At 59.2% G+C, this 13,176-nt stretch overlaps 1 protein-coding gene across 3 annotated transcripts; it reads left to right on the forward strand.

The window, feature by feature from the left end:
- Positions 1-253: 253 nt before the first annotated feature.
- On the forward strand, positions 254-12,525 carry SPRY3 (sprouty RTK signaling antagonist 3). 3 transcript variants are annotated; one of them, XM_030272810.4, is made up of 2 exons: positions 254-448; positions 5,929-12,525. In XM_030272810.4, exon 2 carries the CDS (start codon positions 5,976-5,978, stop codon positions 6,891-6,893), a length of 918 nt encoding a protein of 305 aa, XP_030128670.4. In that variant the 5' UTR covers positions 254-448; positions 5,929-5,975; the 3' UTR covers positions 6,894-12,525. The 3 variants fall into 3 exon arrangements, with proteins under 3 accessions (XP_030128670.4, XP_072785326.1, XP_030128669.4); XM_072929225.1 differs by lacking the exon at positions 254-448 and adding an exon at positions 1,626-2,054; XM_030272809.4 differs by lacking the exon at positions 254-448 and adding an exon at positions 2,089-2,349.
- The last annotated feature ends 651 nt before the right edge of the window (positions 12,526-13,176 follow it).

Here is a 13,176-nt window from a genome sequence, read left to right on the forward strand (position 1 = left end):
AGTGGGGGCTGTGGGAAGGTGCTCAGCCCCTGCTCCCACACACCTCACACAGGGAGAGGTGGCCAGAAACCTGCAGAAGTCTTGCACCTTGGCTCATCAGGAAGAACCACATCTCTCTCCCATCAGCCAAAACCTCTCCTAAGGAGGGGAGGGCTCCATCCCAGACCCTTCCTTTGGGGGAGGCTCTAAACTTTCCTGCTTTGCACACGCACTCAGGTTCCCAGCCCTCCTCTCCAGCGGTGCTGTGGTCAATAACTCACCGGGAGGGAGGCTGCTATTCTCCCTGCGCTTCCCACCCTCCCACTCCTCCCGGGAGCTCTGCATTCATGCCTTTTTGGCCCTCCCTCGGCAGCCAGTGAGGAATAAAGCGGCGCCGACTGAGCACGACGCAGGCTGCGCTGGGATGCTGTGAGCCTGCGAGGGAAGCCTGAATCACCGGCACCTCAAGGTGGGAGTGAGAGATTTGGGCTGGGAGGAAGGGAGGACATCACACGTGCTGCCGGGAGTCAGGTGCTCTCAGCCTGTTGGTTGGGAATTGGGCAACTCGGATCCTTTCTGTGCTTTTAAAGCCTGAGAGCGATGGGGAGAAGAGGAGGGGCCGGTGGGAGCGAAGAGGGATTCAGCCCGAAGGCTCTGAGCTGGAGCCGAGGCTGAGGGATGTTGTCAGGGACTCGTTCTTCTTGGAGAAACTCCTGGAGGAGCGTCCCTGGTGGGATCCCATGGAGATGGAGAAACCCTCAGCCTAGAAATGCCTAAAAATGAGACTGCAAAGGCTCAGCTGGGCACCGTGTGGGAGAATGGAGTCACTGCCCCCAGCTGGGGGGATTCCAGTGCTTCTGCTGGCATCAGCTGGCAGGGAGCCCCTGAGGTCTGTGGGACCATCCCAGTTTGTCCCCATCTGTTACAGCCACAAGCAGCAGAGCTGGATTTATCACTCTTATTCCATGTCCTTCTTTTCGCCTGTCCCCATCCTGCTCTCACACACCCAGACCCTGGGTTTGCCATCCAGCCTGGGGACCTGCCCACCCTGAGGGGGTTCCACACTGCTGGGCACCTGGCTGGGGGGGCTGAGGGCTCGGTGGGTTCATCTTGATGTGTCTTAGACAGATTCTGAGCCCTCCCCGAGCTGGGGCTGTCGCTTTGCTCACCTGGTGAGCACTCCCAGAAAGAAGGAGTGACCACCCTGGAACTGTCAAGGGGAATGGAGGGGGTGGGGGGCTCTGCTGGGGTCCACAAGTGACATCCAGTGTCATCAGGGTGACCTTGTGTCTTTGGGACTGTCAAGCCAGGTCTACTTTACTATAAATGGGGCTGAGAGGTGTCACAGGGACCCCTGGTGCTCCTGAGGCACAGACAGGAAAGGAGGAAGGACAGAGCATGCAGAGACTTGGGAAAACCTCTGGGATGGAAGATCCAGGTCCTGCTTGGACCTTGACTCCAAGCTTTTTGTTCCTGGGAGAGTGGGATGTGTGTGGGTGGGTTGTGTGGGTCTCAGTATGGAAAAGCTGCTTTCCAGCCTCTCTGCCGAGCGTGTCTCTGCAGGAGCTAATTCAGGTGTGGGTTCGGAGTTTTGGGAAGTGTTGGAGGTGGATGGCACCTGGGAAGAGGTGAGCTGGGAGAAGGTTGGACTCGCTGACCTTAGAGGTCTTTTCCCACCTTTTCCATGATTCTATGAGGTAACTGAGCCCGTTTCACGGCGATTTATGGATCAAACCCGAGGTGATGGATCCCGAGTCGCCGCCGGCCCCTTTGCAGCCCAACCCGACAGGATCTGCCCACGGTGTCACACTGACCCCGACCCATCCCGTGTCTCTGCTGTGTCCCCGGTGGGGCTGTCCCGGTGGGCTCAGGGGAACACCGGCCCGGGGTGGGGTGCGGGAGGGCCGCCCCGGGAGCGCAGGCAGGGACACGGAGCCCGGGGCAGACGGAAACGTTTAAATAGCGGCTGAGCATCCCGCGGCGGGGCTGGGCGGCAGCGGCGCCTGGGGAGCGCTGCGGGGCTCTGCGGAGCCGCTAATGGGCCGAGTCCATTTCAGCGGGATGACGCCACTTGGGTAAAGCGTTAAGAGCTCCGGGAAGGCAGCGCAGAGCGAGGGGGAGCGCGATGCTCCCGGGCAGCGCCAGGTCCCTCCCTCCTCCCTCCATCCCTCCTCCTCCTCCTCCTCCTCCTCCTCCTCCCTCCGCCCAGCCTCCCGTTCCCACCGAGCGCGGGGCCCCCCCGCCGCTCCCGCTGCCCGCGGCGCGGGGCTCGGGGCTCGGTGCGGGGCCGGGGCTGCCCCGCCGCCCGCCCCGGGGCTGCCCCCGCCGCGCTCGGGCTCCGCGGGCGGATGGACCGGCGGCGGCTGCGGGGTGAGTCCGCCCGGCGCGGACACGCGTGGGCTGCGGGACGGCGGCGGAAGGCGGCGGGCGGGGGTCCCGGGCACTCGTGGGCCGTTCCTGAAGGGACGCGGATCCCTGGATGCGCACGGGCTTGTGCGAGGAAGCTGCGGTGCCGTGCGGTGGGGGCTGGGGTCCTGCACACGCGTGGGGTGCTGGGGCCGCGTGTGGGTCCGAGTCACGCGTGGGTTGTCCTGTGAGCTGTCTCGCACACGAGCGGGCTGCGGGCGCGGCGGTGGCCGGGAATCCCGGGGACACGGGGGCTGCGTGTGCGTGGAGGGGCTGCGGGACCGCGCCGGCTGCGAGCCCCGCGTGGGCTGCGCGCTGAGTGGGTCCGGGGGCTCAGCCTCCCCCCAGCATCCCGCTCCGCGCCGCAGCACCCCGACAAGGCGAGGGGGTCCCTTGTCTCCCACCTGGCGCCCTGAGCCACTTGCCCCCGGCTCGCAGCCACCTCCAGCCTGTAAATCATTTGCTTTTACGATCCCTCCTCTGGCCCATTATCGCACGAACTTTATATGTTTGAGGCTGGTGGTGGCCATAAAGCTGGCCCGGTTTCCGGGGCTGGCATTGCCCGCCTGGCAGGCAGGGTGTGAGGAAGAGGAGGAGGCTGAGGGGACGCTGCCCCAGCCCCCCCAGGCGGGCAGGTAGGCAGGGAGAGGTGCAGCAGAGCGCTGGGGATGCTCAGCTCAGTGGGGCTGGGATATGGACTGATTGCAGCCCTGGAATCAGGCTGGAGCACGGGGGGCTGGGAGGGAGTGGGGGGCACTGGGCTATTCCAGGGTGCGGGAGGAGGAAGAAGCGGGGTCCAAACTCAGGTCATTCAGTCCCTCTGCAGGACCTACAGATGTTCTCTTCAGCTCCCCTTGGTTCCCACAGGGACGTTTACATCCCCCCCAGCCAGTGAGTCTAGGTCCTTGTCTGATCCCTGCACCTTGGAATCACGGCTCTGGGGGCATTTGGGACGTGGTCCAGTGCTGCGGGGGCTCCCAAGATCCATCTTTCTCAAGATGCTGTGTCTGAGCCCTGCCCCCAGATCTGGAGTGTCTGGCACAGCCGATGGCCAGCTCCTCTCTGCCTGTGTCCCCTGGGCTTGGTTCCTCCTCATGTTGTCCCTCCCACCCCAGCCTGGCTCAGGGGTCTCCTCAAGCCTCTTGAGCTCCAGGTGTTCAGAGGATTTGGGTTTCCTGTGTTGGGCCAGCCCTTCATCTGTGAGCCCCGTTGGCTCTGTGGCTGCAGGACCCTTTGTAGGGTCTCTCCCTTTGGTGCTCTCCATGGTTCGAGCCCCCCAGGACCCTCACAGGGGTCATCTCACTGGCCAAGTCTGAATGAGTAAGTACTGAGCCCAGGTGAGTGGGGATGGACACCCAGGTGTGAGCAGCTGCTCCCAGGTGGAACCAGCATCGTTCCCTGAATGATCCCGTCCCGACAGGATCTGGGTCATGAGGGATGTGGGAATGCACCGAGGCTGCTCCCTTCTCCCCTCTGCACAGTCCCAGCAGCAGGCTGAGATGGGCCCTCCCTCTTCAGGGGGTGCTGAGGCTCCACGTCCTCAGCCTGTGCTTCAGGCAGACCCTCCCAGGTGAGGAGCTCGGTGGCAGCAGGTGACAGCCACGAGAGCTTTGCCTCTGGCCTGTTCCTACCTCACAAACCTTCCCCGGGTCAGCTGTGCCCTCCTAATTCCCCTTGGCACTGTTGTGAAAGGAAAGGGTCCCCAAATCACCTGTGGGTGTCTTGGGTGAGCGACTCCTCACTGTCTGCATCTTCCCACATGGGAAATTGCATGGAGGAGGGAAAACCCCAAATCTGAGCAGATCAGTTGCCTTTTCTTTCCAGAGAGGGGGATGGGAGAGACGAGATCTTGCTTGAACAGTCAAAGTAAGTTGCCTTTGCTTTTCCCTGCTCCTCAAGGTCAGCCTAGCTAATGAAAATCAATCTTCCCTCTGCCTCTCTCTGCTGCATGAGCAGATTCTACCTGTGGCCCCTTCACCTACTTGAAAGCGGCGGCTGCCCGGTTCTGCCGAGCGGCTGGAGGAGCTTCCTCCAGCCTGGAACGGCTTCCTGCGGGCCTGGGCACGGCGACAACACCCGTGGCACGGAGGGATCACTCCTGTGATCCGCCTTCTCTGTCCTGGGGAAGCCGGCTGTGCACGGGAAGCACGTATCCCTCATGGAGATGTGGGCTGGAAGTGGTGGGGGGAGCTCGTGGCTGGGCTCTGGTGTGCAGTGAGTGATGTCCATCCTCTGGGCACTCCTGGGCAGCTCTGTGTGCAGGTGGCTGGAGCAGGAGCTTTGTGTCTCTGTCCCTCCCGGGGCCCAGAGCCGTCCCGTGGCTCCCGTGCCTGCTGCTCCCTCTCCTCTCCTCTCCCAGCCCCACCAAGGGTTCTCCCCAGTGAGGTCTGGAGATGAGGGTTTGGAGATGGAGCTGCTGCCATGGGGTCAAGCGTGCCAGGAAGGGGAGTGGTGGCACATGGGACTCCACCCCGTGCCCTGTCCCACGGCCCTCAGCGGTGCTGATGTTCCTGGGCAGGCTCTGCTGCCAGCACTGCCACCCGGGAAGGGCCACGTCCTGAAAACAGCAGCAAAGGGCACAGCAGGCTGGTGTGAGGGGCACCACAGGGCTTGCCTGTGCCAAGGCTGCCTTCCCTCGTGTCCGTGCCACGTTTGAAGGGAAACCTGCCCTTCCCAATGCTCCTGATGGGGGCAAATTGGCTCCTGGGCTGGGGATGGGGTAGTGAGATACTGCAGTCCACCTGGACTTGCAGTCTGTGGTACAGTCCTGTCCTTAGCCAAATGTAGGGCTCATTAGTTGCAATTTCATCCCTGGAAGTGTTAAAAAAAGTGTGGATGTGTGTCTTGAGGACGTGGTTCAGTGGTGAACGTGGTGGTGCTGGTGGTGCTGGGTTGATGGTTGGAGTTGCTGATCTTAGAGGGCTTTTCCAACTTCAGTGATTCTGATTTGTCACTGCTGCTGCTTAGAGTTAGAGAATCTGTGTTCAGATTCCCCATCCCAGTGCTCCCAGTGTGTGCAGGGAATGGGACCAGGAGGCTGCTCAGGGTGTGCTGGGAACATCCAAAGCAGAGAGAGCCCCTGCTCTGAGGGAGCCGCCGTTCCCAGCTCTGTCGTGCCTCTGGATCACTCACTGCTTCCCATTTCCCCTCCTCCAGAGAGGGCCAGCCCGTGTCCCTGGGGAAGGGCAAGGAGGTGCTGCTGAGGGGTGGGAAATCCTCTGGAAGGACATGAGAGGCTCAAAAGCATTGAGAGAGGCTGTGCCTGCCGGGGTCGAGGGACAGATCCAACAGCCCTTCCCTTGGGATGTGTCCAGCCTGAGTGTTCCCAGGCACAAAACTACTCCGGGGTCTGATTGCTGGAAATCCTTTCATTTGGAGTTCTCCAGCCAGCCTTTGTGTCCTGCTTTGCTCTAGTGGAAGGTGTCCCTACCCATGGCAGGGGGCTGGAATGAGACAAGCTTTAAGGTCCCAAAGCAGTCTGTGATTCAGTGATTTGGATGGACGTAACAGGGATATTTTCTCTCTTCCTGCCCCATCCTTTAGGATTTTTAGATGTGCCCTGATGCCGCAGGCTCTCCTGGCTCCTGGAAATGCAGCTCTCTTCCAGCGTGGCTGAACTCAGCTGCGACGAGACCATGGACCCACCCGCCGAGGACTTCCAGCAGGTCCTGTCCATCGACCAAATCCGCTCCATCCGTGCCAGCAACAACTACGTGGAGAGACCGGCGGCGCGCTTCCAGCAAACCCGCTCCAACCCCTCGCTGTCGCAGCCCCCGCACAAGCAGGAGTGGTCCCAGGACCGCCTGGCCTCTTCCACCTTCCAGGACCTGCACCGCAGCCACAGCCAGCAGCACCAGGCGCCACCTCTGCAGCCACACCTGAGCCACTCGAGCACGGCCAGCTCGGTGTCGCAGAGCACCGCGGCCTCCGAGCAGCGCCTGCTGAGCAGCCTGACCCCGTCGCACTCCGGGCACTCGCTGGTGCGGACGCAGCCCCGCGGGGCTGAGCTGAAGGCGGAGGAGTCCCCGCGGAAGGGCGCGGAGCAGCCGGTGGCACACGGGCACCTGCTGCTGCTGTGCGAGGCCTGCGGGCGCTGCCGCTGCCCGCGCTGCACGGCCGCCCGCAGCCTGCCCTCCTGCTGGCTCTGCAACCAGCGCTGCCTCTGCTCCGCCGAGAGCCTCCTCGACTACGGGACCTGCCTCTGCTGCGTCAAGGGGCTCTTCTACCACTGCTCCACCGACGACGAGGACACCTGCGCCGATGACCCCTGCTCCTGCGGGCCGGGCTCCTGCTGCGCCCGCTGGGCTGCCATGAGCGTCCTGTCCCTCCTCTTGCCCTGCCTCTGCTGCTACTTTCCCACCCTGGGGTGCCTCAAACTTTGCCAGCGGGGTTATGACGGCCTGAAACGCCCCGGCTGCCGCTGCCAGAGCCACACCAACACGGTCTGCAGAAAGATCTCCTCGGCCAGCGGCACGCCCTTCCCCAAAACGCTGGACAAGCCGGTATGACCCTCCCGAGGAGGAGAAGCGGGCTTTGTTCCTCTTCCTCCCCCTCCTCCTCCTCTTCTCTCCTCTGTCTCCCTCCTCCCTCGGCTCCCTCTGCTCTGCAGTGCCCTCCCCTCCCCACCATCACCTTGCAGGATTGAGACGGGTGACCTGGGGGCCCTCCAGGCTTTGGGATGCCAGGGGAGCTGGCACTGAGCTGGGGGATGCCGGTGGTTTTGCACATGCAGGAGAGGGACAGGAGAGGCAGAGCAAGATGAGGGTGCCCTCCCTGGCTATGTCTAACAGGGAAAGGTGACCCAGAGGGTACCTGAGGCCTCTTGGGTTTCTGCTCTCCGAAGTTTTAGGAGCTGCTCCACAGTGTGGTCCTTATCCGTGGAGGAGGAGACAGGTCAGTGTGTCCCTGTGCCAGAGCCCCTCGGGAGCCAGACCCCTCCTCTCACTCTTTCTTCCTCTCCTGCACTTTCTGTGGGTGGCCTTTCTCCCCTCAGGTGGCCACAGGTCCCTTTTCCCAAGGGGCTGGGGTGCCAAGGGGTCTCACCAGTGGCAGTGGCTTCTCTCTGGGCTTGGAAGCCGCTGGGAGAAGCGAGCGAGCTCCAAAATGAGGTGGCACCGTGTTTTTCTATCTCAAAGAGGAAGAGAAGGTGTGGGAAGCTTTAGAAACCTTCTGGCAGGGGAAGGAGCTATCGGAGGCAGCCCAGCCCACTCTCTCCTGCCCGACTGCAGCAAGGGAAAGGTCCCCTCTGGGATTTGGCTGAGAACAAGGAGCTGCTTGGAAATTGCCATTCATTTCTCCAGGCCTTGGAGGGCTGCCTGAGGTGGGAGCTGCCGCCTGGCTCCATCCCACCACCCAGCAGATGCCACAGGCACCAGCTCCGTGCTTGAACCCCGATCTGGTACCTTCCACCAGCACTGAATTCACTTTAAAAAAAATATGGCAAAGCCAACTGTGAGCAGCCACCACTCCGGGGACTCCCCAGCGGGGGCTTCTGTCACCTTGCCTTGGGCTGGAGGACACGGAGAGCAGGAGGGGTGTGGAAGCTGGGGACCCCGACCTTCCCTCCCTGCTGAGTTTCCTTGAGTCCTTGCCTTGCTGAGGGGGTTCTGCCACTCACTGACAGCCGGGAATGGGGCTGGAGCCAGCCCTGGAGCCAGCCCCGGGGCCGGGCCATCTGCAGAGCAGACGGACGCTGCAATCCGGGTCAGGGCTCTGCGTTTCCTGCTGGGAGGATAATAACCCCAGCTGGCTGCTGTGGCTGGGGGACTCCTGGTGGTGCTGGGCTCAGCCCCATGTCTGTGTCGTGCTAGTGGCTTGTGACCCCGCTGGCATCATTTGGTGATGGTGATGATGATGAGTTTGGAGCCGGGATGGCATCCTGGAGCTCGGCTCTGCCTGCCCGTGCCCCTTGCCCGGTGTGTGAGCACGAGAGGAGGGAATGGTGCTCCTGGAGGAATATATGCAACACATCCCTTGGCTTCTCCAAGACCCAGCTCCCAGGGCCCGTCCGTCGCCTCCTCCCAGCCGCCTCTTTCGTAGAGTTCTGTGGATCTATTTTTGTAGATATAAATATAACGTTAGGATGGGTAGGTCTATTACTAATAATATTCATGATACTGCTGTGAACGGTGCCAGGTACAAGGTTTGGCTTCCTGGTGCACTTGCACAGGCTGGAAAAGATGATTTCCCAGTCAGTTTATTGCTAATCCCAGACCATTTGTTCCCAGGTTGTTGGGAGTGGGGGAAATGGAGGTGTACAGATTGTCTGGGGGTCTGCTTTGCAGGGAGGGTGGGATTCAGTGCTGGCTGAGAGGAGAGGCAGAGTGGAATCTTATTGTGGGACTCCTCTTTCCATCCATTCGCTTTCTAAAAATCGTGGTGGATCCAAGCTCCCTCTGTTGTGGGGAAAAGTGGTTCCAGGAGTGATTCATCCCACTTGGAAGCATTATTCATTAAATCCTGTGCTGGCTGTGCCCTGCTCCCCTGACTCAAGTGGCACCCAAACGTTGAACTCCAGGTTCCATGGGCAAGGGGGGATGAATCCCATCCCCCTGGCATGGGGATTGTTTGTCCTGGAGAATGTTATGGACATGAGTGAAATCCTTTCCCTGATTTCACCCAGAGCCCGAGGGGGAATGTGGAAGGATCTGTGGGTATCTCAGGATGATGCTCTGGGATGCAGAGGGATCTCCTGGCATTAGGAGAGGACAGAGCCCCATCTGTGCATGGCCCATCCCTGAGGCCAGCCTGGACTCTGGAATAATTTGGATTTTAAAGCCATGAGCTTCTCAGAGGATGCCCTGTAGGTGTGTGAACTCCTCTAAGATCATTCCTGTGGCAGCAAAATATAAAATGCATTGCAAACACATTTATCTTTATGCCAATAATTGCTTGGCTCCCTACTTCCAAGTGATGTTGTGGGGAGACACTTCCTCCCAGAGTCTCCTTCCTTTGGAAGGCTCAGTTCACTCTTCTATTGGTGCTGATTAAACTCCTTCTTCATAAAAACCAGAGAGCATTTTTAGGGAGAAAAGGTCCCTTTTTCCCTGTGGGTTGGAGGAACTGTCTCCCTTGAATGAGAATGAGAAACAGTTCATTGAAACTTTTTAAAGAAAACTAATGAACAGAATTTTCCAACTTGCTCTACTTTGATTTTTTTTTCCTCCTCCATTTTAAACGGATCCCACTTGTAAATTTAGTTACCACCTCTGTATCTTTGCAATTCATTGCTTCCTCTCCTGATGGTGGAATGACTCAACATGTGAAGCTTCATCATTTTCACGGGCTCCCAAGTCATGCGAGCGCGGGGTGACCTCCCCCAGGTGCTGGAGCTGGGGGATGAGGAGAAGGCTGCCCATGGCTCAGCTCCCCAGAGCCAGCTCTGCTTGGCACGGCAGCAGCAGCACAGTTACCTTCAGGAACTGGGGGGAGGCCAGGACTGCCAGGAGCCTCCACCTAATGGGCTTTTTCTGGGTCAGTGCAGGAGCTCCCTTCCTACCAGGGAATGGTGCCACAGCCTGCTGAGGGCTGAGGAGCACGGCCAGGGCTCTGGAATGTCTCCTCTCCATGAAATGACAAATCTGGGGGATCGTTTCATGAAATACTGGACATGTAGAAGAGGAAGGATTTAAAAGCTGTGGACATGGTTTAGTGGTGGCTCAGCAGTGCTGGCTTAACGTTTGGACTCTGTGGTCTTAGAGGGCTTTTCCAGCAGGATTGATTCCATGATTCTAGGAAATGGAGAGGACGAGAGCCCCAGCTGGCCCCGAGGCTGTGGGACCAGAGCAGGGCTTTGCTTTCACCAAGGGCAGACACGAAAGCCACGTCCAGGACCTGAGGGGGCTCGAGGAGTTCAGCCTGTTGGTCTGTGCCCTGCTCATGCGGGCAGATGGCTTCACCTGGAATTCCTGCTGCCCACTCCAGCTGGGGGTCCTCAGCACATTTCCCCTCCTTGCTCTCAGCAGGCAGCAGAGGTTGGGAAGCACCAAAAGCTCTCCAAGGAGAAGCACCCAAAGCTCCGGTTCACCGAGCTCATCCATGGTGGGGAAGGCTGTGGGCAGCCTCAGATTCTTTCCCCGAGCATTTCCCAACCTCCTCTGACCAGATCCATCCTGCCCCATCCCCAGCTCGGCTGCCAGGCTGTTTGGTTTGCCCGCAGAGAGGGCCCCAGTTCTGGCTGGGGTTGGGAGCCCCTTTCCTGCCCCACCCTCTGTGAGTCAGATCCCATCTGCTCGGGGCGTTTGTCTGGCCTGTCCCAGCAGTTGGGCTTTCTCTCTGTCCTGATGTGTCTTTTTTGGTTTTCTTCTGGGAGCATCACACGTGGAGCTCTCTGCTCTGCCACGGGGATGGATCCGCATTGGAGGGAGCGTTCCTGGGCTGTCATCTTCCCTTTGCCAGGGAACGTGCAGGGCTGGGGGCAGACTGGAGCAGGGACAGAGATTCAGGTGCCAAAGGAGCAGGAAGCAGGAGCTGCTGAGCAGGACCTGAGCTCCCCCTGCTCGGCTCCCTATCCAGAGCCTCCTTTTCCCACCCAGCAGTCCAAAGCTCCAGCCACTCAAGAACCTCTGATGTTTTTTTCTTCCTCCAAGGCCTCCCTTGGTCCTCCTCCTTTTTCCTCACTGGCAAATCAGTCTCAGCATTGGTGGGGAGGGGTTGTGGGGACCAGGCTGGAGTGTCTCTCCCATCCCACCCCCACCACTCCTGGTGGAAGGGCCGAAGAGGTCCTTGGGCTGCTGTCCGCTCATCCTTGAGAAACATCAGTGCCTCACAGAGCAGGGGGAAGCTCTTTGTGACTCACAGATTCCCATGAAATCCCACTGAGTTCCCTCCTGCCCATCCCCAGGGGTGAGCACTGATGGAGGGAGGACAAACCATTGACCAAAAGATGCCAAAGCCTGGAATCAGAGATTAGGAACGGCTCTGAAGTGTGGTAGAGAGGGATGAGCTGGGTTTGAGGGGAGCTGCTGTGGGAATGGCAGAGGCAAGGAGCCCACTGTGCCCTAAACTCCTGTTCCCAGCACTGCTGCTGTCACTCTTTCCTGGGCTGTTCAGAGGCTGGAGAAATCTGGGAGTGCTCAGACACTGGGAGGTCAAATGCTTGGGACAGGGATGTGATAAGGGCTGACCCCCACCCCAAAACGCACTTTTGGTCTTTAACAGGATCCAATTCAGGCTTGGCTCCTCCAAGGAACCCGTGGAGCCCATGGGATGCTCACTGAGCCAGGTGGCCCAAACCACCCTGAGCTGGGACCTCGTGGGCTCCGTTGGCTTTGGGTATTTCCCTGTGAGCACCAGAATCTCTCCCCAACCCTCCTGGAGTCACACTGGGAGTGGAGCTGGGATCTGTTCTCCTGCCTGGGGTGATGCTGCAGAAGTATCTCCTGAGGACACAATCCGGGGTTCCTTGGAGGAGCACTGCAGGCACAAGGGGTTTTGGATGATGGGAAGGGGTCACAGGCCCCCAGGACAGTGGGAATGTGTGAGGGTGGCTCTGGGTCCCCCTTCTCCAGTGCCCAAAGGGCTTCATCACAAGCAAGACCAATCCCACCCCAGGGCTGGGCCTGGGAGAGGAGGTCCCACATCTCTGTGCCAAGGTCACCACAAGTCCCAAGCTTGGCCTGTCCCCACCTTGCCCCTTTCCCCCTTTCCATTGGGATGCTCTCCTGGGCAGCAGCTCCTCATCCTCCTCCTCCCCTGGTGTCCTCAGCCCAAAGCTCTCCTTGGAAAATCCCCCTGGACTCCACAGGACAGGCCCAGGATCCCAAGGCTCCCATCCTGAGTTTCCGGGTACAAAACCCTTCTGTCCAGCCTGTAAAGACCCCCCCCAGCTCTCTCCATTCCAGTTCCTTTCTTTAAGGTATAATATATGTTTATAACCTGATGGCTGTTTTTTTTGACAATACTCTTGTACCTTTTAAGGGGAAAAAAATTAAAAACCAAAGTATTTATTTGAAAAGTTTATTTTAAAGATAAGAAAAAAAACCCTATTTATTTTACTGCACCCTCTTCTGTTTGGTTTTCTTCTCTTGCAAAGCTGATAACTGTTACAGAACCACTGCTGAGGTGAAAGAAGTGATTCTATGGGTGGCTTCACAAGCCCACTTAGAGCAACTATTCAATAAAAATATATATTAATTTTGAGCATGGTCTTGTTCTTGTCTCCACGGTGGCCGGGGCATGGCTCAGGTTTTTCCTGGGATGTGGGATGACTGGGCAGGGACTGAGAACTTGGGAGATTATCCTGGCCTCCATGAGGTCTCTCCTGGGAGTCTTCTGATGCTCAAACCTCCGTAATTCAGTGTGGGCTTTGCTGCTGCAGATCCCTGAGGAAGGGCTGGCTCAGGCAGCAAAGGGCAGGAGCAAAGATGGGGAGATGTAGGTAAGAAATTCCTGAGTGCTTGGAGGCTTTCAGTCACCCCACAGAGATCCCAACGTGCTCCCAAAGCCTCTCCCACTGCCTGAGGAGAGGGGGTGATGCCACAGGACTGTGGGTGTCTTCTGCAGGAGGAGCTGCAGCTCCTTCCCCAGCAGCTGCTGAAGGCACCTTGGAGGTGGGTTTAGCCCAGACCAGGAGGAATTCGGGCCTCACCCCAGCAGTTCCCGGGCCAGGCTGGTGCCTCTTCTCCCTGTGCACATCCCAGAGCTGGGTCCCAAAGCCCTGCCCACTCAGAGTGCAGATATCCTCATCCTGAGGGGCTCTCTGCTCACTGAGAGTCCTGAGGGGCTCTCTGCTCACTGAGAGCTCCTCTCTCACACAGCTGGTGGAGCTTCCTCCCAGCACCTCCACAGCAC

This window comes from Taeniopygia guttata, chromosome 4A (assembly GCF_048771995.1).
Source record: "Taeniopygia guttata chromosome 4A, bTaeGut7.mat, whole genome shotgun sequence".
Taxonomy (NCBI): domain Eukaryota; kingdom Metazoa; phylum Chordata; class Aves; order Passeriformes; family Estrildidae; genus Taeniopygia; species Taeniopygia guttata.

Coding starts and splice junctions, on each gene's coding strand:
- SPRY3 (XM_030272810.4), top strand. CDS start 5,976: ATGCAGCTCTCTTCCAGCGTGGCTGAACTCAGCTGCGACGAGACCATG.